This window comes from Mercenaria mercenaria, chromosome 3 (genome assembly GCF_021730395.1).
Source record: "Mercenaria mercenaria strain notata chromosome 3, MADL_Memer_1, whole genome shotgun sequence".
Taxonomy (NCBI): Eukaryota; Metazoa; Mollusca; class Bivalvia; order Venerida; family Veneridae; genus Mercenaria; species Mercenaria mercenaria.
Genome location: NC_069363.1, coordinates 64,642,797 through 64,667,933, shown reverse-complemented (window position 1 = coordinate 64,667,933; position 25,137 = coordinate 64,642,797). Strand labels below are relative to the sequence as shown.

The 25,137-nt window shown below is 36.0% G+C and overlaps 1 protein-coding gene across 5 annotated transcripts in view; it reads right to left on the bottom strand.

The window, feature by feature from the left end:
* The window catches only part of LOC128555681 (nipped-B-like protein B), an 81,572-nt gene that overhangs the window by 48,701 nt on the left and 7,734 nt on the right, over positions 1–25,137 (bottom strand). For 3 of the 5 annotated variants that reach the window (XM_053538765.1, XM_053538768.1, XM_053538769.1), the window contains exons 3-16: positions 13,962–14,054; positions 11,669–11,837; positions 10,909–11,024; positions 10,612–10,675; positions 10,274–10,344; positions 9,249–9,314; positions 7,849–7,898; positions 7,576–7,671; positions 6,238–6,285; positions 5,768–5,860; positions 4,202–4,297; positions 2,691–2,705; positions 1,338–1,368; positions 975–1,112 (exon numbers count right to left, since the gene is read on the bottom strand). In XM_053538765.1, the coding sequence (XP_053394740.1) occupies positions 975–1,112; positions 1,338–1,368; positions 2,691–2,705; positions 4,202–4,297; positions 5,768–5,860; positions 6,238–6,285; positions 7,576–7,671; positions 7,849–7,898; positions 9,249–9,314; positions 10,274–10,344; positions 10,612–10,675; positions 10,909–11,024; positions 11,669–11,837; positions 13,962–14,025 (1,117 nt within the window). In that variant the 5' untranslated portion in view covers positions 14,026–14,054. The remainder of the gene's footprint in view (positions 1–974; positions 1,113–1,337; positions 1,369–2,690; positions 2,706–4,201; positions 4,298–5,767; positions 5,861–6,237; positions 6,286–7,575; positions 7,672–7,848; positions 7,899–9,248; positions 9,315–10,273; positions 10,345–10,611; positions 10,676–10,908; positions 11,025–11,668; positions 11,838–13,961; positions 14,055–25,137) is intronic. The other 2 variants (XM_053538766.1, XM_053538767.1) reach the window with 2 other exon arrangements.

Below are 25,137 nucleotides of genomic sequence, written 5' to 3'. Positions count from 1 at the left end.
TAAAATCACAATTATTAACAAGAGGACCATGATGGTCCTGAATCGCTCACCTGTCTCCACATGACCCAGTTTTGAACTGAGTATGACATCGTTTTTTTCTATTATCTGACATAGTGACATAGTTTTTGAGCTCATGTGACCCAGTTTTGAACTTGACCTAGATATCATCAAGACAAAAATTCTGACCAATTTTCATGAAGATCCACTGCCTCTAGAGAGGCCACAAGGTTTTTCTATTTTTATACCTACTGACCTAGTTTTTGACCGCATATGACTCAGTTTCAAATTTTACCTAGATATCATCAAGGTGAACATTCTATCAAATTTTCATGAAGATCCATTGAAAAATATGGCCTCTAGAGAGGTCAAAAGGTTTTTCTATTTTTAGACCTACTGACCTAGTTTTTGATCGCAGTTGACCCAGTTTCGAACTTGACCTAGATATCATCAAGATGAACATTCAAACCAACTTTCTTACAGATCTCATAAAAAATATGGCCTCTAGAGAGGTCACAAGGTTTTTTTATTATTTGACCTACTGACCTAGTTTTTGACGGCACGTGACCCAGTTTCAAACTTTACCTAGATATCATCAAGGTTAACATTCTCACCAATTTTCATTAAATCCATTGAAAAGTATGGCCTCTAAAGGTCACAAGGTTTTTCTATTTTTAGACCTACTGACCTAGTTTTGAACCGCACGTGACCAAGTTTCGAACTTGACCTAGATATCATCAAGATAACCATTCTGACCAACTTTCATAAAGATCCCATGAAAAATGTGACCTCTACAGTGGTCACAAGCAAAAGTTTACGGATGGACGAATGACAGACGCCACGTGATCACAAAAGCTCACCTTGTCACTTCGTGACATGTGAGCTAAAAAAAAAAACAACAACCAAAAAAACTTCCCTCCATATCAATGTAATTCAAAGCTGTTGCAACAACCCCATAAATATTATACTGTTCTTACATTCTTCGACAGAATCATGGTCACTCTCTTCACTTTCCTCCTCAATTCTGCCAGACCGTCTCCTTCTCTTTCCTCGATCAGAGCCATAATCATTGTCATAGTGATCCCCATGATGCCTTTTCATACCTTTGGTTTTCACTGAAATACATGCAATCCGAAGATTTCATACAATGCATTCCAAGCTTTCATATATTTTCTTCTCAAGGCTTTCAAAGAGCATTTACATGTATCCTGTATGTTAACTTCTAAATTTGATTTTACACTGTTCAAAGAATCAATAAACATGTATTCAACAGTCATTAAAGTTTTACACAGCTCAATTTTGTTATTTTAATACAGCTGAAAGATTTTACAAGTACATACCTGTTCCACCAGTAGCTATGGACTTTAACGTCTGAAATATAATAAAATAATTAAACTTTTTAGAAAAATACAATAAAATTTTAAAACTGAACACATTAAGCTAAGTTCAAATTAAAGAAAGACATTTCTTCAAGGATTTTAACATGTCTATTTTGAAAGTAAGCATTCTGAAGTTTCTAAATTAAAATATTGAATTTATCATGAAATTTTGTTACAAGAATATCCTTACAAGTTTTTGAAATTGTAACAGCTGCAGTAGTGCTGTGCTGTACCAAAAAACTTGATGAAAATCTGACTGCAGTATTACTAATACATGACTCACATTCAACAGAAGTGTTGTAAGGCATGATGGCCATTTAATATGAAATTGTTTCACTAATACTTTTATAAGAGTTAACTGTGGATTTTTTTTTATATGGAGCATAGCCAATATCAGTATGAAAGCTTAACCATCATGCAAAAGAATCAACAATCATTGATCAAGGAAATGAACATAACCGACCTTGATCAATGCACTTCCCAATTAAGTAGCAATATAACAGAATCAACACATTAGTAAGAACTTACTGAAACAGAATCATTCAAAGGAAACTAACAATAACAAATCTTTGCTTCAAATTCTGTTTACCAAACTAAATCCTTGCCAAATGTACCAAACTTAACAATAAAAGTAAGGCATCTTCAAGCACCATAAATGATCTCCCTTGTATGTTTATTTTAATGCCTACTGTACTTTTGAAGTTTAGAAAAAAACTGACCAATATTACATGATTAGTGTTTTCTGCATGTGCATCATTATAGCAACAGTTTATCCGACAGTTCTGTATTGACAGGGGTAATACAGTTTTCTGTATTGCCCACAACCAAAATAAGCCTCATAGATTTGAAACGGAGAATGTGACCAAACTCATTACTATGTTTTTCGGAAAAAGGCCCAGTTTTTGTTTTTCAGAAAAAGGCCCAGTAATACATCCTAGATCTGTTGTACTGAACCAAGAGTAGTAGGACAGAGCTCAGATAAATGAAAGACTGGGCCATTGTCAAAACACCTGTTTAATGGCATTGTATTACTTCTTTTCTGAAAATAAACAAATTCTATTCAATGGGAGATCATTTGGAAAACTAAGAGAAACTACAAGGACCCTTACAGTACTATAATTTCTAACTTGCCAATGTATGCATATATTCAAGACTCTAAAACATGTAAGTGATGCAATTTATGTATTTTTGACAATATTATAGCAAGTTTCTGCCTGGGTCCTATATAGTGTTTCTCGAATTAAATTTAATAAAACATGAAAAGATATAACTTTGTTAAACAAGACAACAAACATGCAATGTGTAACTTAGTACCTTAGTTTTTGCATCCTGTTAAATGGTTGAAAGTTATGATGTAAGAATACACAGAATATTACAGTCCCTGGAAATGCAGTTTTCATGTCTAAAAAATAGGGCAAGTTTGAGAGACAGCCATATCCTACTTTAATTATGTTTACTTCCATACCCAGAACAGCTTTAAGAAATATTGAAATTCCAGAGAACTGAAGCCAAACTAAAAACGGCCCTTTTTACAAAAATTTCCAGGGTGCCTCTGCCGGTCCATAATATTTCCAAAAATTGGGAAAACGATGAGGGATTATCTTAAAATTGAAAAAGAGTGTACAAACCTTATCGATATAGAGAGCAAACATAGAACACCTTTCGAAAGCTTTAATAGCTATTACAACTTGCAGCCTACAATGGCATTTCCCTATTTTTGGGGGCATTTTAAAACATCTGAACAACAGTTTTGATACATTTATCATTCAAACTTTCAGTCTAGTGGTCAAGTCTCAATAGAGAATCAAGATGTTTTGTAGACCTTGCAGACTAGCATAAATTTCGTTGTTGACAACTGAACAATGTTAAAGTTAGGTCAAACAGGCTATTTAAAGGCATAAAATCTGATATTTTCCCGATCAAACAGTGAAGCTACATTGATGTTTTTCTCAGGGTTAAAGAGAAAATTTGCAAAGAAAAATTCAATGAGAGCCAACAGTGAATAAACACAGAGAATCTCGTATACATCCTGTATGACTAGTCCCTCATATACGCTATGTGAGTAGGGTCTGTAATGGTACTAAAGTGCATGTAAGAAAATCAACTTTTTAGGGGAAATTCAATGCTTCAAACTAGTTACATTTTGTCTATTTTTCACATTGGGAACAGGCCCAACACCAGCCTCTGTTATATACAGGAAAAAGCCCTAAAAAAAGAAGACTATCTGTAGCTCATATTAAAAAACTTTTAGGTACCCAAATAATGCCTTTCCATATCAGTGTTATTAATTTTCAAAGAAGTATTTTGCAGATTCTACCAGATGACAGTGACAGTTATGTACCTCCCCACCCCCTCCCCCAAAAATATAAAGTTATTAGATGTAAGTTATATACCAGAAATGCTTATATACTTTTTCAAATGACAAACTTTTAATGTTTAACATGCAGCTGTGTAGCAGCCTGGTTAACAGTAAATTGTCCAATATACACAAAACACCGAAGTGCAAGCACTTACACAGCATTCAAACCAGACATGTGATTCAAAGTTTACACTATTTTTTTCACATACAACACTGGTACCTTCTGTTATGAGCTAAAAAAACTAAGCTAAGCTAAGCCTTTATACAGAAAAACAACAACAAAGTGCCTAAATAAATACCGTTAATTTTTCAAGACAATTTCAATCCAAATAACTCTTCACATTTAATCAAGTACTTGTCTTTATTTCAAAACTCAATTTTATCAGCATGCTAGTTGAACATTCAATCTGTCACACAAACAAATTAATGCCAGAACATTATCAGGATTATGAAAACAGGATCTTACCCTTTCATCTAATGGTTCAAGGGACACTCTGACAGGTTTGCACTTGGTATTCCAGATATCATCTTTCTGTTTAGCCAGATCAAACATACTATCCATCTGAAAACGAAAACAGGTACTCATCAATTACCACAGCGCTGACAGTGCAAAAATATGTTTATCATATTGTATTCTCCTGTCAATTTCTTATATTACATTAAAAAACTGGCTCAAAACTGAAATCATTTGAACTTGTTTTCTCTAGAAGGGAACATAAAATTTCTTAATCTCCTGCTAAAAAACGACATCAATCATTGCTTATATAAACTGAGCTGTTTGTAAAACATATATGCATCACATGATGGGTTGTCCCATTTTCAGTCCCATGATCACCATGACCTTGATCTTTGAGCACTAACCCCCAAAACTATAGGGGTCATAAAACTTCATAAGCCTAAAACATGCTATAAAGTTTACAGATACTGGGTAAAGTGGCTCTCAAGTTATTGAGCAGAAACATTTCAGGTCCTTGTGACCTTGACCTTTATACTTACTGACTCCAATAACAACAGGGGTCATCTACTTTATAACCCAATCATGATATCAAGTTTGAAGGTTCTGGGTAGAGTGGTTCTTTAGTTATTGAGAAGAACTGTTTTCAAAGTTCAGGTCCCTGTGACCTTGACCTTTGACCCCAAAAAACAATAGGGGTCTGGGTCATCTACTTCAAACATGAAGTTTCTAGATCGAGTGGTTCTAAGGGTAATGTGTGGAAACCAGTTTGAAGGTTCAGGTACCAGAGCCCAATCATGCTATTAAAGTTAAAGGTTCTGGGTCGAGTGATTCTCAAGCAATTCAGTGAGAACATGGTTCATGTCCCTGTGACCTTGACCTATGACCCCATAACAATAGAAGTCATCTACTTCATAGGTCCAATCATGCTGTCAAGCCTTTAGGTTCTGGGTCAAGTATTTCTCAAGTTACTGGGCGGAAACTGTTTTCAAGGTTCTGGCCTGTGTGACCTTGACCTTTGACCCAAAAAACTAAAGGGGTCATCTATTAGATAAGCCCAATCACGCAATCAAGTTAAGGTTCCGGTTCACATGGTTCTCAAGTTATTTGGCAGAAATCGTTTTCCGAGTTCAGCCCATGACCTTGACCTACTGAATCCAAAAACTATAGGGGTCATCTACTTCATAACCTAATCATGCTACCAAGTTTAAAGGTTCTAGGTCAAGTGGTTCTGAAGTTATTGGGCAGAAACCGTTCACTCTACCAGCAGATGGATGGACATGTGCAAAGCAATATACATCCGCTTCTTTGACCGGAGCATAAAAAAGTTGTATAGAAGGTCCTAATTATAATTTAGGTTGGCAATAGTATACTAATAGTTCATTTTAAATTTAACAATGTATTTTGATGAAAGAACTTGATGGACTTTTAGACTACTGGCAAGAAATATTAGCTAGTTGATAGGAAAACAAAGTGTCTACTGACCAACCAACAATTACCAAATCATTATATACAATCTTCTATGAAAAGGGCCATAAAAATGCAGACCAGGATTAAATACTACCCACAAATGATTACCTTTGAGCCTAAAGGTTCAAGACAGACTACAGGTTTTCCAGAGGCTTTCATCTTCTCAACCAAAAATTCATTTCTTAACTTCTCTTCAGATTTCTATAAAAAAGAAAAATCACAAATGCTCTTAAGATCTTGATTAGCGCATATATTGACTCAATCTTAATACACTTCGAGACGATAAAACTTATTGACAATCATCAACAGAAGTTAAATATGAAACGTTACTCTGTAAAAAACACAACTATTCACTTGAAAGAATTCAAACAATAACAGCAGTAACGAAGATAACATATTAAAAGACATAAACTTCTGAACACCTAAAACATATAAATGATTAAATTATGCTTTGAGGAAAGTTTGGAACAGTGAACAAAATATATTACAATGAAAACATGCAATTAACATAGCTGAATTCTTAAATATACAAGACAGTAACATAAACAGTGTGTGAACACATTAGAAACTAAATATACCTTCATTACTGTTGCTTTATTTCTCTTTCCCCTACACTTAGCTACTTTCTACATTTTTTAAGAAGATAAAAGGTAAACTGTAACCTTTTTTTTTCATACAACAAAGGAAACAATATTCTTACTATATTAAAGTCAACATACAGGAAACATAAAACAATAACTTTATTTCAAGTAAACCTTCCCCACCTATTGCTAGACATATTATTGTTAATGAATATGCCTGTCTTTCTTGAACAAATGCTACAAGTGACCTTGAAGAAAAAAAAATCTGCCGGAGATAAAAAATTCAGAGATGTGAATAAAGTAAGCAAAGTCTGAAGTATATGTTTCTTCCATAATATAATGAAATGAACCATCAACTTGTTAAAAATAATTTTCAATTAAGACTAGCTTGTAAAAACACGAAATGCCCCCCTTGATGCATTCAGTAATTGCACAAGGAACAGAAATTATTTGGTCACTGTACACAAAAGTTCTACTGTTTTTGAGTCAATGTGACCTTGACCTATTGACCTCAAAATCAATATGGGTCATCTGCTGGTCATGATCAACCTCCCTATTAAGTCTCGTGATCCTAGACTCAAGTGTTCTCAACATCGTTCAGAAATGGCTTAACTGTTCTGGGTCAATGTGACCTTGACCTTTGACCTCAAAATCAATAGGAGTCATCTGCTGGTCATGGCCAACCTCCCTATCAACTTTCATGATCCTAGGCCCAAGAGTTCCCGAGTTATCGTTCGAAAACCATTTACCTGTTCCGGGTCACTGTGACCTTGACCTTTGACCTACTGACCTCAAAATCAATAGGTATCATCTGCTGATCAACATCAACCTCCCTATCAAGTTTTGTGATCCTTGGTTAAGCGTTCTCAAGTTCTCGTCCAGATACGGTTTAACTGTTACGGGTCACTGTGAGCTTGACCTTCTGCCTACTGATCTCTAAATCAATACGGGGGTCATCTGCTGGTCATGACCAACCTACCTATCAACTTTCATGATCCTAGGCCTAAGCATTCTTGAGTTATCAATATCACCCAGAAACTGTTTGTTCCGGGTCATTGTGACCTTGACCTTTGACCTAAAATCACCTTGTCAAGTTGACCTTTGACCTACTGATCTCAAAATCAATAAGGGTCATCTGCTGGTTATGACCAACCTCCCTATCAACTTTCATGACCCTAGGCCCAAGTGTTCTTGAGTTATCATCCGGAAGTGGATTGGTCTACATACCGATAGACATCTGCAAAACAATATACCGCTCCTTTTTTGAAGAGGGGCATACAAACTGGCAGAATAATCTTGTATAGAAAGCTCTTGAAAGCATTATTCTGAACCCACCTTTCTATCATATTCTTTCTTATTTGACCTCGACATTTGTATAGAACCACCATCACTATCATCATCTAGATCGATCACTCCAGAATGCCTGCCAGTCTGTAAATACATAGTTACTGTAGGTAAAGTTTCGTCATTTTACAGTCAACATATTACCAAAATGAAGAGTTTGGAAGACAAAACAAAACTTTAAATTTCCTGCAATTGCACTTTTCTTTCAAATGAAAATGAGTAGATCTTAGGACAAAATGTCACAATTAAGACAAATGTACATACTGTTTGCCTCATGGCAGATTCTGCAACTGTAGCTTGAGCAGGAGAACTCACTGTAAAATCAGAAACATCCTTGTGAATATAAACATTAATAAAATCTTGCAAGAAATATGAAAAGAGGAAAATAATTTACACCATTCTGCTTTTTTCCTTAATATAAGCAAGTCATAATAGAATTAGCTCTTATTGCTAAAAGAAATACCAGCATACACCACTAGAATACCATGTTATTTGTCTTTGGAGATCATCTCATGATGCTAAAGAAACATGTAAAGTTTGATAGCATTTGGCCCTGTAGTTTCTGAGATACCTTATTACATGCAAAACTAAGTTGAAAAGGGACATAATTTTGACAAAATAAAAGCCTAGTAGTTTCTGAGAAACCTGTTTACATGCAAAACTTTAACCTGAACTTTTGTGACACAGACGCCGACAAAAGGGTGATTATTAAAGCTCTACTATTTGAAATATTTCAAACAGTCGAGCTAAAAAGCAAAAATTTAAGAACATTTGTGGGTGAGAGGTTTCAATAAATTTCTACATTGTGTTTACTGGATACAGAATTTGAATCTAATACTTTAAAGTTACAACAAAAGAATTAGTCTCAGATGGATCACCATTAAGATTCAATATAGACACAGTGATTTTTTTTTGGAAAAAATAAAGGTGCCTGTGCCCGCTGAATTGGGAAAATAAGCGCGATAATTCCCCAAATTGGGAAAAATATAAATATGTTTAATTTCCATACTAAGTGATATAAATCTGTACATTTCCTAACTGAATTTTGTTTAAAGAGTTTATATTTTTTCAAAACCACTTTTGGATTTAAAATCGTGAAATTTTTGGGTGATAAAATTAATTAAGACACCAATACAACTTGTAATAATTGTATTTATCAATTTTCACTTCATTCCCTTGAAATTTGATAACGTCCGAAATTTCGACTATCCGAAATTCGGTACAATCGCGGCGATTTTGATCTCCAATTTTCCAAAAACTAGGATAGATATTGTCATTTTTCATTACCATAAACGATTAACTGACATAATGAAACATATTTAAACCAACTGAAGTCCATATTTCTCTTGAAAATCGGCAATGTTTTGTTTGTCACGTGTTTTCGCGACTGTAACCTTGATGCGATTTTGATCTTGAAAAAGGACGTTTCTGATGTCATTTCTGCCAGTTTCATGTTAGATATCGCGGATCTCACGCCCAAATATATACTGTTATATTTTGGAAATAAAATACTATAATTTGAGGGGGAAAAACATCACTTTTTTAGGGGAAAAATAGATGATTTTTTGGGAAAAAATGGCCTATTTTGGCGAGGGGAAAGTGCCGATATTCGGCAGTAAAAATATGCAAAAAAAATCACTGCAGACAATACAAATGGAACTTACTGACTGCTGTTGGTAGCTTGTGTTTGTTTCGCTTATCGAAGTGTTCACCATTGTAATTTGATGACCCTGGAAAATATTGCATACAAAATCATACAGGTCATTAAACACTTTGTTAAAATTATAGTTCCAGGTTAGCTGGGTTTTTTTTTGCCCATTTTATAGCCATTACTGGGTCATACACCCGATTGAAATTATCGTCTTCCCTCATTCTGAGACTAAACATTCCCTGTAGTATCCTACAAAAAATTGTGGTGAAATGTCAACCTTCAGTGAGAAAAATAATAAAGACGGTCATCAAAAATGCAAATCATTGAAAAGAAACAGATGTCTTTTTGATATTATGTTATTGTTAGCTGGATGACTGAAATTTTCCCCCAACTTGACCAAAACATCACTAAAATTCCTAACACAGTTACACTGTATAATCTGTCCCAACAAAAATGGAAGAGGGTTTATTTCTGAATTTCTGGTTATCTTTGCCCAACTTCAAGACAGACACTTGTTTTCACCCCGCTCCCCCAAATGTATATCAGAGAATTTACACTGATCTCAAAATGAAACCTGCGAGTCTTCAAATCCAAAATTTTATCACTCGTTTGTATCTGGGAGTATAATAACAATAACACATGTCACAGAATTGCCTTTTCAGTGAAGAAAATAACAAATTTTAGATTTGAAAAAATATTGATTCACTTACACTGGCTTCGTAAAAAATTGTAATTTATATTACCTCGAATTACACTGAAAACTGCTAGTTCCAAAATTTCAGTGAATCAGGCTTTATCAAATGTTTATGCCATTCCATGTCTTTTAAAATATTGTGCACTGATACCATAATGCAGACATTTTTGAACACAATAAATGCAACAAATACAAATGTATCTCAACAGCTTTGGTGTTAGCTTCAGAAAAAAATGTCTGAATACTTCATCCAGAAAGTATCAAGTTCAAAGCCACTTTTATTATTTGCTTTGTTAATACAACAGTCACCTGACAAATAATTTGTTTGTCACAGCAGTCCTTACCTGGCTGTTGATGCGGAAGAGATGGTGATTTTTGTACACTTGATGAACCAGTCCCAGTTGGAAGACCAATCCTATGGAAAACATATTGTAGGGTAAGTAAGACTTTTGCCCATAAAAGGTCTATGTTATAAATCGTTGATTGAATTCTTCAGGTTAAGCATTTCTACTTAATAGTATTTTGTATGAGAAATTGAATATTCTTTTACCAATCACAAAAAAAAAAAAAACTGTTTATATAAGCAAAAGTCCTTTTATAAATTGTTCTTAGATAAAAAATGACATCATTTTAAGACTGAATTTCTTTCTAACACAGAATAAAGAATGTAGAAGTTACTAACCTTGGAGAATGCGACTGGTAGGGTGACTGGTTTCCACTATGAGAACTTCTGCCAGAACTTCTCCCTTAAATGCAGAAATCATAACATATTTTCACATTTCACAACCTTATTTATTTGTATATATTCATAGAAAAGTAAGCATTTCGAAAAGTACAAGGCATGGAATAGCATATGGTAAGTTTCTAGCTTCTTTTGAAAAGAATCATGTAACTTTCATGTTCAGTTAGACTATCTTTCAGATGTAAATATGACCAAAACCTCCACAGACATTTAATTTCGATTGGAAAAGCTAATTACTTGACCGCTCCTTGGATCCTCCGGAGAAAACTTCTGGATCATTTGCTAATATGGCTCTAAGTAGCTCCGACATTTCACCATCAACAGGAGCCCCTTCAAGGTTGTCCTTGAGTTCACTAAAATGAATACAACAAATTTTGATTAGACAACAATATCATGGGGAAATCCTTATTACGATATCTCAGATGGTACCCTATTGCATTCTGCACATATGCAAATTTATTTAAAATGGAGCCTCATTCAGTATGTGCCTCAACATCTACATGTTCTCAAACAGGAGACATAGAATTCCACAAAAAACATGTTTGCCCAATACCTCAGCCTGTGTATTTTTCTGATCAAATTGACATAAAATCAAATGTGTGATTTTGATTCTAAATAGTGCACTTGTAACACTGCCTAATTATGGTTTGTTAAAAGTTATTTAAATATCTATCTATGTGTACAACAAGAGCTCTGCAAAGCAGGGCAATATAAAGCAAAAAATTTAAAGATCTAAGGAAAGAGTAAGTAAAATTAATGTAGCAGTGGGTAGGGGATTGGTAGCCAATTTTGAGTAATAGCTGAGCTAGGAGTTTGGGTGTTGTGCATGTCATGTTGTCTCATAATTGGGAAAACTTGTGCCAGAAAGGCCCAGTTATGGGATTGGACACAAAAAGAAGAAAACACTGACTGATGAAGAACTGCAATACTATAGTCTCTGAAACTTATCTTACAATCATTTAAGTATCCTCTCCCACAGTCAAGAATTCAAACTTACATGTCATCAGTGGTGCTTTGTCGGAGAATTTCCGAGATCTGTTCAACCAAGGCATCATCTGCATCTTCTAATAGTTTTCTTGACTTCTCTGACAGTTTTGAGTTGTGGAGAAGACTTTTATTATTTATGGCATTTGGCAATGGTGTTGGTAGGGGTAGCTCGGGTAACACTAAAATATAAAAACTCCAATAAAATATATATACATTACTTAGAATTATTTTAACAGATGCATATCAATTTTTAGGTTTTGTCTTAAGTCTTGTTCTTCTGTATGCAGACAAAAGGTGTTTCGTCAAATTTTATAAATTTGATGAATCTAAATAACAAATACAATGTTTTTTTACAACTGGAAATTAATAGTTAGTATCTAAGCATCAATAAAAATTAATGTATTATACTAAACAAGAGGGCCATGATGGCCCTATATCGCTCACCTGTTATCATGGCACTTGAGGACAAGGTCCTCAGAAAAAATATCTAAATCCAAAGGACAGGTTCTGCAGCCGTTAATACACAAACAAGAGGGCCATGATGGCCCTATATCGCTCACCTGTTATCAATGCATTTGAGGACAAGAAGGTCCTCAAAATATAATATCTAAGTCCAAAGGACAGGAACAATAAAGGGAAGAAATTTAACCAAAAAGAAAAAAAAAATTCTTACAAGGTACAGATATGTCAAAATACACCTAAAAATTGGAGGTACCATCCATGTTGTACCACAGAAAAGTGGTCTCGGTTTTTCCCTACGACCAATAATACAAAAGTTACTAAAAATAAGCTATTTATAGTAACGTTAAAGGGAAGTTATTAAAAAAAAATATATATTGAAAGTGAACAAAAGAAGGATGTGCCAAATAAATATGTTGGCATAAATGAAATTTCAGATCAGTATCTTCATTAGTTACGGAGATATACCCATTTTAGATTGAAATAAAGGGAGGTAATTTGACATAAAATCAGTCCATAGTTATCTACCCTGATTGTCTCAGTCCAACTAATAACAATAATGAAATTTCAAATAAGTCCTATAAGTACTTACTGATATAAATCCATTTTGATTACCATCAGGGGAGGTAATCAGATATAAAATAACTCTGGAACCTACGACTGGATCTGATTTGTCATGGAATCCAAGATTTATTGTTGTTGAAGATATTTTGGAAGTTTGTATCAAATAAAACCATAAATGAAGTCTCTATATGGCTGCAAAAGCCAAAATAGCCGATTTTGGACCTTTAAGGGGCCATAACTCTTGAACCCAAGATGGAATCTGGCCAGTTGAAGAAAGGAAGCAAGATCTTGTGGTGATACAAGTTGTGTGCAAGTTTGGTTAAAATCAAATCATAAATGAAGCTGCTATTGTACAGACAAGGTCAAAATAGCTAATTTTGGCCCATTCAGGGGCCCTAACTCTGGACCCCATATGGGATCTGGCCGGTTCAAGAAAGGAACCGAGATCTTATGGTGACACAAGTTTTGTGCAAGTTTGATTAAATTCAAATCATAAATGAAGCTGCTATTGTGCAGACAAGGTCAAAATAGCTAATTCTGGCCCTTTCAGGGGCCATAACTCTGGAACCCATAATGGAATCTCGCCAGTTCAAGAAAGGAACCAAGACCTTATGTTGATACAAGTTGTGTGCAAGTTTGGTTAAAATAAAATCATAAATGAAGCTGCTATTGTGCAGACAAGGTCAAAATAGATAATTCTGGCCCTTTCAGGGGCCATAACTCTGAAACCCATAATGGGATCTGGCTAGTTCAAGAAAGGCACCAAGATCTTATGGTGACACAAGTTGTGTGCAAGTTTGGTTAAAATCAAATCATAAATGAAGCTGCTATTGTGCAGACAAGGTCAAAATAGCTATTTTTGGCCCTTTCAGGGGCCATAACTCTGGAACATATAATGGGACCTGGCCAGTTCAAGCAAGGAACCGACATCTTATGGTGATACAGGTTGTGTGCAAGTTTGGTTAAAATAAAATCAATAATGAAACCACTATCGTGCAGACAAGAAATTGTTGACGCACAGACACACGCAGAGGACGGGTGATCACAAAAGCTCACCTTGTCACTATGTGACAGGTGAGCTAAAAACAAAATGGGAAATAACTGGCACCAGTAACATTTCTTGTATCAGCATCCAGGGCTTTTATAAATTAGGAAGAGAAGGTGCCAGGCCTGTTATTCCTGCAAAAAGTATACTTGTTATTTGGTATTTGGGGAAAACAGCCCATTATGTGATATAAGTATGACATGAAAAGATTTTTTTCGAAAAATGTAATACTTACAGTCTGTTAGACTTGTTATCCCTGCTAAGGTGGTGATGGGAACATTTGGTACCTCACCATTCATGTTGAACGATTACTTCTATCAACTCACATCTGAAATGTAAAACCTTCTACATCAATCTTGTAAATTTACTAGCACTACACATTGCAACACTATTCTAAAGATATTTTTAACAGCAATTGATTATATCAGGGGTTCCATTTGACCCGGGTCCGGGACATGGGAGATTTTCAAAAGACGCTCAAAGGACCTGGCATGATACTTGCCTGTGCATCACTCGGGACCCGGGGGCATTTTTATTTGATAATCCTTTCTCTTATCATTCATTTCCTGCAATGAAACTGTGTCCACAATTAACTCGTGAATTCCAAATAAACACTGGCGTATGCATACTCGCGGTCACTGAAAACACGCATACACTAATAATGATATGCCCGACGTAGGCAGTAAGGTATGGAAGGCGGAGTTAAACTACCGTTGACAGGCGATCGCAAGGCAGGACTTGTCTAATAACAGCTTGTAAGCTATGTCAACATATTATGTTTGTGGATCAAAAGATGTGAAAAATCGATAATCTGTGTAATGAACAACATCCGTTATTAAAAGAAGGTGAGCAAATTTGCAACAATTTTATTTGATTTGGCAGTCAATTGGCATTAATTAGATTACTGAATTTTTTTTCTCAATAATTATAATCATTATTTTGTGTGCTTGATACGATTTTATGAGCAGATCTGCCGTAACGATATAGAACTTTTTTTTTTATTGTTACAGAGTCTTATCGTTAGTCTTAGTTTAGGGGGGAAATGCTTTAAATAAGCAGAAATTGTAAGTTTTGAATAGCTATGATGAAAGAAAATAAATTAAAAACAGGTATATTATCAAGAATTTAAGTCTTAAGTTTCCATATTTGTCACCTGTTTTCGTGACCGTGATTTTCGGACATATCCGTCTTTTCTAATGAGATTTTCTAGTGCAATCTTAATAACTAGTCATTGAAAAGCAATCATTTAAGAAAAATATGATAACTGTTGTTAAAGCAGCTAGTATTTTGAAGCATTTTTGATAATATAACATGCAAAGGCATCAAACCCCACCCACCATTCCTGTAATAGTTTATTACTTACAACTGAATAAGCCCTATGATTTTTATTATGAAATGAATATTAACAAGTGAATGAAGTACTGCCATGCAATACAAAGTCCCCTACTGGAAGGCATCTAATTTTCTCTACAGCAGTATAACATAATGAACTGATATCTGTCAATGATGTATAAACAATATTGTACTATATATACAAGATGTTATAACAACACACTTGGATTAAAATGTGCATATTATATAACAAGAGGGCCATGAAGGCCCTGTATCGCTCACCTGACCTACAGACCTAAAGATCATTAAGATTAACATTCTGACCAAGTTTCATTAAGATATGGTCATAAATGTGGCCTCTAAAGTGTTAACTAGCCATTCCTTTGATTTGACCCCGTGACCTAGTTTTTGACCCGACATGACCCAGATTCGAACTTGACCTAAAGATCATCAAGTTTAACATTCTGATTTAGTTTCATGAATATACAGTCATAAATGTGGCCTCTAGAGTGTTAACAAGGTTTTCCTTTGATATGACCTAGTGACCTAGTTTTTGACCCCAACTGACCCAGATTTAAACTTGACCTAAAGATCATCAAGATTAACATTCTGACAAAGTTTCATTAAGATACGGTCATAAATGTGGCCTCTAAAGTGTTAACTAGCTTTTCCTTTGATTTGACCCGGTGACCTAGTTTTTGACTCGACATGACCCAGATTCAAACCTGCCCTTAAGATCATCAAGTTTAACATTCTGACTAAGTTTCATGAAGATACAGTCATAAATATGGCCTCTACAGTGTTAACAAGCTTTTCCTTTGATCTGACCTAGTGACCTAGTTTTTGAGCCCACCTGACCCAGATTTACACTTGACCTTAAGATCATCAAGATTAACATTCTGACCAAGTTTCATTATGATATGGTCATAAATGTGGCCTCTACAGTGTAAACTAGCTTTTCCTTTGATTTGACCTGGTGACCTAGTTTTTGATCCTACATGACCCAGATTCAAACTGGACCTTAAGATCATCAAGATTAACATTCTGGTCAAGTTTCATTAAGATTGAGCTAAAATTGTGACCTCTAGAGTGTTAACAAGCTTTTCCTTTGATTTGACCTGGTGACCTAGTTTTTGACCCCAGATGACCCAATATCGAATTCGTCCAAGATTTTATTGAGGGTAACATTCTGACCAAGTTTCATTAAGATTGGGCCAAAAATGTGACCTCTAGAGTGTTAACAAGCTTTTCCTTTGATTTGATCTGATGACCTAGTTTTTGACCCCAGATGACCCAATATCAAACTCGTCCAAGATTTTATTGAGGGTAACATTCTGACCAAGTTTCATTAAGATTGGGCCAAAAATGTGACCTCTAGAGTGTTAACAAGCTTTTCCTTTGATTTGACCTGATGACCTAGTTTTTGACCCCAGATGATCCAATATCAAACCCGTCCAAGATTTTATTGAGGGTAACATTCTGACCAAGTTTCATTAAGATTGGGTCAAAAATGTGACCTCTAGAGTGTTAACAAGCTTTTCCTTTGATTTGACCTGGTGACCTAGTTTTTGACCCCAGATGACCCAATATCGAACTCGTCCAAGATTTTATCGAGGGTAACATTCTGACTAAGTTTCATTAAGATTGGGCCAAAAATGTGACCTCTAGAGTGTTAACAGTCAAATTGTTGACGACGGACGGACGGACGGACGACGACGGACGCCGGACACAGGGTGATCACTAAAGCTCACCTTTGAGCACTTTGTGCTCAGGTGAGCTAAAAACCCAGTTGTTTCATACCGATTTTTTTTGGCTGATTATAAAAAGTTATCATATAAGTTATTAAATGTAACAAGAAAGGGAAATTAATAAAAAAATAAAAATAAAAAATAAATAAATAAAAATACAAGAGGGCCATGATGGCCCTATATCGCTCACCTGTTATCATTGCACTTGAGGACAAGAAGGTCCTCAGAAAAAATATCTAAGTCCAAAGGACAGGAACAATAAAGGGAAGAAATTTAACCAAAAAGAAAAAAAAAATTCTTACAAGGTATAGATATGTCAAAATACACCTAAAAATTGGAGGTACCATCCATGTTGTACCGCAGAAAATATCTGCCAAATAAATCTGTTGACATAAATGAAATTTCAGATCGGTATCTTCATTAGTTACGGAGATATACCCACTTATTTGAAATAAAGGGAGGTATTTTGACATAAAATCAGTCCATAGTTATCTACCCTGATTGTCTCAGTCCAACTAATAACAATAATGAAATTTCAAATAAGTACTATAAGTACTTACTGATATAAATCCATTTTGATTACCATCAGGGGAGGTAATCAGATATAAATTAACTCTGGAACCTACAATTGGATCTGATTTGTCATGGAATCCAAGATTTATTGTTGCTGAAGATATTTTGGAAGTTTGTATCAAATAAAACCATAATTGAAGTCTCTATATGGCTGCAAAAGCCAAAATAGCCAATTTTGGAACTTTAAGGGGCCATAACTCTGGAACCCATGATGGAATCTGGCCAGTTTAAGAAATGAACCAAGATCTTGTGGTGATACAAGTTGTGTGCAAGTTTGGTTAAAATCAAATCATAAATGAAGCTGCTATTGTGCAGACAAGGCCAAAATAGCTAATTCTGGCCCTTTCAGGGGCCATAACTCTGGAACCCATAATGGGATCTGGCCGGTTCAAGAAAGGAACTGAGATCTTATGGTGACACATGTTTTGTGCAAGTTTTATTAAATTCAAATCATAAATGAAACTGCTATTGTGCAGACAAGGTCAAAATAGCTGATTCTGGCCCTTTCAGGGACCATAACTCTGGAACCCATATTGGAATCTCGCCAGTTCAAGAAAGGAACCAAGATCTTATGCTGATATAAGTTGTGTGCAAGTTTGGTTAAAATAAAATCATAAATGAAGCTGCTATTGTGCAGACAAGGTCAAAAAAGCTAATTCTGGTCCTTTCAGGGGCCTTAACTCTGGAACCCATAATGAATCTGGCCAGTTCAAGACAGGAACCAAGATCTTATGGTGATACAAGTTGTGTGCAAGTTTGGTAAAAATCAAATCATAAATGAAGCTGCTTTTGTGCAGACAAAGTCAAAATAGCTAATTTTGGCCCTTTTGGGGGCCATAACTCTGAAACCCATAATGGGATCTGGCTAGTTCAAGAAAGGAACCAAGATCTTATGGTGATACAAGTTGTGTGCAACTTTGGTTAAAATAAAATCTTGAATGAAACCACTATCGTGCAGACAAGAAATTGTTGACGCACGGACGGACGAAGGGTGATCACAAAAGCTCACCTTGTCACTATGTGACAGGTGAGCTAAAAACATGAGGGCCATGATGGCCCTATATCGCTCACCTGAGTACCATTGCTCTTAATGATTAGATCAAGTTTTGACATAGATCACATAGGCATACACTTTAAATATCATCTGACAGGATAAATATTTTCTTGCAACAGTCCATTTTGACCTATGGGTCACGTACTAGTCAGGGCCAAACTCCATACCAAGTTTGAGGGTCTTAGGCTCAAATGCTGCATTTTTGTACTAGCATGACTATTCCTTACCCTGGAAGACTTAAATAACATTTAAAACCATTCACATTAGATGCTGCTGAAGTATATTCATTTACATAAAATAAACGAGGTATTTGTCATAAATTCAGTGAAAAGTTATCTACCCAGGGTTCGATCTTAACGCAGTCCCGCGATCCCGAGGACACCTATTTTAGCGGAGGGCCTCCTGAACTTGGAAGCTGGCTGTCCCGTCGGGACAGTAAGTTTTCAGTTCAATATCTATAGCTAAAAAAACTTATCAAAAATACCAAAATGACAGAAAAACCTTGCTTTGAAACGATTTTCGAAGTCGACATCTCAGCAGGGGTGTAAAATTCCACTCGCCCGCTCGCATTGGCGAGTTAAAGTCTGAGTAGGACGAGTGGACCTCGCTGTATACTCGACCAATCGGGCGAGTGGTTTTTTTACGTCCTTACTTTACCAAAATTCAGAAATTACAACTCCAAAACGTCAACAAACTTTGAGATGGTTCAATCGCTACCTGGATTGACTGGAATTTACCCGCGAATCGTAAAGATATCAAAACGTCATGCCGATAATTTTCCATTCCACAAGCACGTGCGACCTATCGTATTAAATATCTAATTTACATCGACACGTACACAAAAACCGTGCGTAGTGCATTCATTTTTTAACATTTTCACTTCAAGTTTTCAACTCCTCTTGAGAAATAATACTATTTGAATTCTATAATGATTTTAATAAGATATCGACAGAAATGTAGGCAAAATTCTATAAAAACGGTCGAATTTTCATATAATCATTTGTAAAAATTCAAACAGTGCGGTCTTAGTTACTAATTTCTGTCTAAAAGTAAATAAATGATGAATACTCAGGGCATAAAATTCAGACTTTTGACCAGAAGGAACAAAAAACAGAATAAAAAAATCTTAAATAATGAAAAAGCGGCAGCAATTACAATACATGGAGTAAAAAGTTTTTTGGCAAACAGATGAGATTTCTGTTAGTGCGGCAGAATAGGTTACGTGACCTCGTGAACGTAAATAAAAATGCGATTTTAAAATAAAGCAATGTGATGTCATTGCTGTTTTTAATAAGTTTTAAATGAATCTTTTCACATGTATTTTTTGACCAACAATTTAAGTTTTTTTTTTTTTTTTGTCAAACAGTAATGTAAATTCCTTGAGGGCAAATAGGTCACAGAGGTAGAATATCCACTATAGTAACTATCGTTTGAGACATTTACCTTTTATACGGGATATAGCACATTCGCTTTTGATAACAAATTAAAGAAGAAACTTTTTATTGATTTCTATTTCTCAGCAATTTTAAGAACCGATGCGGTACGATCAGACAGTGATGTGTCACATGGCGCGAAAACATGACGTAATGCCATGACAATCTCGAGCAAAAATACCGCTTTGATATCCACTTCAGATGTCAAGATACTGACACACTTCTTTTAGCTCTACTTTGAGGGGGTGTAAATTGATCATGAAAACAAGGTCAATTACTTAGTTTATCAACTGAATAATTACCGATAATCTTTAACGTTTTTTCCCATCTCTTTCAACACGGGTGGATGGACGATGATTATTGTGTCCAAATTTTTTAGACACTTTTCAAAATAAATATTTTTCGGGAAATAATACTATTGTACATAATACTCCTTTCATAAAAGTGACAGTATTAAAAGTGTCAGTTATTAGGGCGAGTGGCTGTTCACTAAGGGCGAGTAGATATTACTGGCTACTAGTCCTGCACGGCGAGTGAAGTGTAATTTTTTTTTTACACCCCTGTCATCTGTTCTAACCACAGTCCGGATGTTTACTCTCGAATACATACATGTACGTAGACTGGTTCCGCGTTATTTTCAAAGTTCATGGCTGAAGGACTACAAATGTTAATGTATCGATTCTTTATGTTCAATAAATATAAATAAAAGAAAGATGTATTTGCTTTGGTTATATATGTTTATTGAATCTTTTTAAATAGTGTTAACAATCGATAAAATCACTGAAAATGGGAGGGATTCCTGAAATCAGGGAGGGACAGCTGAATTTGTAAGGAGGAATCCCGCCAGGATTGTTAGAAAAAAAGTAAGCATCTAACCCTGCTACCCTGATTGTCCTAGTCCATCTGATGGCATAAATGACATTTCAAATCAGTATCTTTATTTGTTACTGAGATACACCCATTTAAATATGAAACAAAGGGAGGTAATTTGAAATAAAATCAGTCCATAGTTATCTACCCTGTTTGTCTCAGTCCAACTAATGACAATAATGAAATTTCAAATTAGTCCTATAAATACTTACTGAGATAAATCCATTTTTATTAAAATCAGGGGAGGTAGTCATGCATTGGTATATGCATGTAGAAGATACAGAGTACAAGCCTTTACAAAAATATATTAGAAAACTAAGTAAAAGTAGAAATTTCTTACCATGGAAGACATAAATAACATTTCAAACCAATCTCATTAGAAGCTGCTAGGTATATTCATTTACATAAAAATAAAGGGAGGTAATTTGTCATAAATTTAGTCAATATGTATCTTCACTGATTGTCCAAGTCCATGTGATGGCATAAATGAAATTTCAGATCAGTATCTTCATTAGTTACGGAGATATACACATTTTAATTTGAAATAAAAGGAGGTAATTTGAAATAAAATCAGTCCATAGTTATCTACCCTGATTGTCTGAGTCCAAGTAATGACAATAATGAAATTTCAAATGAGTCATATTAGTACTTACTGATATAAATCCATTTTGATTACAATCAGGGGAGCTAATCATACATAAAATAACTCTGGAACCTATGACTGGATCTGACAGATCATCATGGAAACCAAGAGTTATTGTTGTTGAAGATATTTTGCAAGTTTGTATCAAATCAAACCATAAATGAAGTCTCTATATGGCTGCAAATGCCAAAATAGCAAATTTTGGACCTTTAAGGGGCCATAACTCTGGAACCCATGATTGGATCTGGCCAGTTTTCGAAAGGAACCGAGATATTATGCCATTACAAGTTTTATGCAAGTTTGCTTGCAAAATGTTGTCTCTATCGTGTTCACAAGCAAAAACTAGAAAATGCTTTTGTAAAAAAGCGCATGTCTCCCCCAATGCAAAGTCCTATAGGCAAGAAGTCAATAGGGGTCAGGAGCGAAAGTCAAAGAGACACTGATGGTTGGCTGCAATAGGGATCATCTACTTGGCATGTCCAGTCATCCTGCTAAATTTCAACACCCTGGGCCTAGTGGTTCTCAAGTCACTGTTCAGGCTCCTGTGACCTCAAAATAAATAGGGGTCATCTACTCTGAATGTCCAATCATCCTATTAAGTTTCAACATTGTAGGTCAAGTGGTTCTCAAGTTATTTCCAAAAAATTATTTTACATGAACAGGCCACTGTGACCTTGACCTTTAATTGACTGACTCCAAAATCAATAGGGGTCATCTACTCTGCATGTTCAATCATCCTATGAAGTTTCAACATTCTGGGTCAAGTGGTTCTCAAGTTATTGATCGGAACTGGTTATCAATGTTCAGGCCCCTGTGACCTTGACCTTTAATGGAGTGACCCCAAAAACAATAGGGGTCATTTACTCTGTATGAACAATCATCCTATGAAGTTTCAACATTCTGGGTTGAGAGGTTCTCAAGTTATTGATTGGAAATGGTTTTCCATGTTCAGGCCCCTGTGGCCTTGACCTTTAATAGAGTGACCCGAAAATCGTTAGGGGTCTTCTACTCTGCATGACCAATCATCCTATTAAGTTTCAACATTCTGGTTAAAGTGGTTCTCCTTGTATTGATCGGAAATGGTTTTCCATGTTCAGGCACCTGTGACCTTGACCTTTGATGGAGTGACCCCAAAATCAATAGGGGTCATCTACTCTTCATGATCAATCATCCTATGAAGTTTCAACATTCTGGGTTAAGTGGTTCTCTAGTTATTGATCGGAAATGGTTTTCGATGTTCAGGCCCGTGACCTTGACCTTTGATGGAGTGACCCCAAAATCATTAGGGGTCATCTACTCTTCATGATCACTCATCCTATGAAGTTTCAACATTCTGGGTCAAGTGGTTCTCTAGTTACTGATCGGAAATGGTTTTCAATGTTCAGGCCCCTGTGACCTTGACCTTTGATGGAGCGACCCCAAAATCAATAGGGGTCATCTACTCTTCATGACCAATCATCCTATGAAGTTTCAACATTCTGGGTCAAGTGGTTCTCTAGTTATTGATCGGAAATGGTTTTCAATGTTCAGGCCCCTGTGACCTTGACCTTTGACAGAGTGACCCCAAAAACAATAGGGGTCGTCTAATCCAGCAGCCCTACAACTCTATGAAGTTTGAAGGTTCTAGGTCAAATGGTTCTCCAGTTATTGCTCGGAAATGAAGTCTGACGTACGTACGGACGGACAGGGCAAAAACAATATGTCTCCTGGGGGAGACATAAATAGCAAATTTTGGCCCTTTAAGTGGCCATAACTCTGAAATCCATGATGGGATCTGGCCAGTTTTCGAAAGGAACCGAGTAATAAAAAAGTTACAATACAATCTATTTATAGTAAAACAAAGGGACGTTATTCTAAAAACAAGGGTGCCTCATGGTGGTGTTACATCAAAGCCCCTCCATGCATGAAGAAGAAATGCTCCAGACAGTCATTCTTGAATTTGACCTTTGACCTCTAAATATGACCTTGACCTTAGACCTAGCAGTGTTCCCAGAAACCCCCAAATGGTACTTTGTACCCCCAGTTTTGGAGACAGCTGTTAATATGTATGTCATAGTGAGGGGGTGCAAAAGTGCAAGAAAAACTCAGTTTTCACCCCCAAATTTAAATGCCAGTGGGAACACTGCCTAGGGACCTGGTTTTTGCGCATGACAACCCATCTATGTTGGTGAACATTTGTGCCAAGTAACATCAAAATCTCTCTTTGCATGAAGAAATGCTCTGGACAAAGTCATTCTTGTATCTGACCTTTGGTCTCTAAGTGTGACCTTGACATCAGACCTTGGGCCCGGGTTATGTGCATGACATGTTGTCTCATCCAGGGGACTATTTGTGCCAACTGATATTTAAATCCTGTTTTGCATGACAAAGTTATAGACTGGACTGGAAAAAAATCCTATTGACCTTTGATCTCAAAGTGTGTCCTTGACCTTTTAGGGTTCTGGGTGTTGCGCATGACATCCCTTAATGGATGACAGAGTTCTGGATCGGACAGGAAAAAAACCTTGTTGATCTTTGACCTCCAATTGTGACCTTGACCTTTGAGTTAAGGGTCCGGGTTTTGCGCACGACATGTTATCTCATCATGGGGAAAATTTGTGCCAAGTAATATTAAAATCCCTTCATGGATGGCAGAGTTGTGGACCGGACAGGAAAAAAACTCTGTTGACCTTTGACTCCAAATTGTGACCTTGACCTTTGAGCTAGGGGTCCGGGATTTGCGCATGACACATCGTCTCATCATGAGGAACACTTGTGCCAAGTGATATTAAAATCCCTTTATGAATGTCAGAGTTATGGACCGGACACAAAACAGACCCTGTTCATGCTATGTTAACATTTGACTGCTAAGTGACCTTGACCTTTGAGCTAGGGGTCTGAAAGTTGTGCATGGCACATCGTCTTATTATGAGGTACATTTGTGTCAAGTAATATTAAAATCCCTTCATGGATGGAAGAGTTGTGGACCAGACAAGACAAAAGCCCTGTTGACCTTTGACCTCCAATTTTGACCTTGACCTTTGAGCAAGGGGTCCGGGTTTTGCGCATGACACATTGTCTCATCACGGGGAATATTTGTGCCAAGTTATATTAAAATCCCTTCATGGATGTCAGAGTTATGCAGGGTTTTCCAGGACGCAGGTTTTCTGCGTCTCTGACGCGCTTTTACTGCTTTGAACTCGCATTTTTTAGTGCCTCTGCGTCCACTGGATCCGCAAAATCGGTCACGAAACTCCTTTGCACTGAAGCCTCCTTTGCGCAGATACCCATGTAAAATGCGCAGTTTTTACCACAGGGACCATCCCCGAGTCGTGGGTGCTCATTATACACAGGTATAGACAATTTTCCAACTTCAAAACAAGTTTTGTTATCGATGTTCGCCATTTTGGTAAAGGGAAACTACTCTCCGCGCTAAATGTCATCGCCAGTGATTTTTTCTGGAAAAAATAAAGGTGCCTGTGCCCGCTGAATTGGGAAAATAAGCGCGATAATTCCCCAAATTGGGAAAAATATAAATATGTTTAATTTCCATACTAAGTGATATAAAACTGTACATTTCCTAACTGAATTTTATTTAAAGAGTTTATATTTTTTCAAAACCACTTTTGGATTTAAAATCGTGAAATTTTTGGGTGATAAAATTAATTAAGACACCAATTCAACTTGTATTAATTGTATTTATCAATTTTCACTTCATTCCCTTGAAATTTGATAACGTCCGAAATTTTGACTATCCGAAATTCGGTACAATCGCGGCG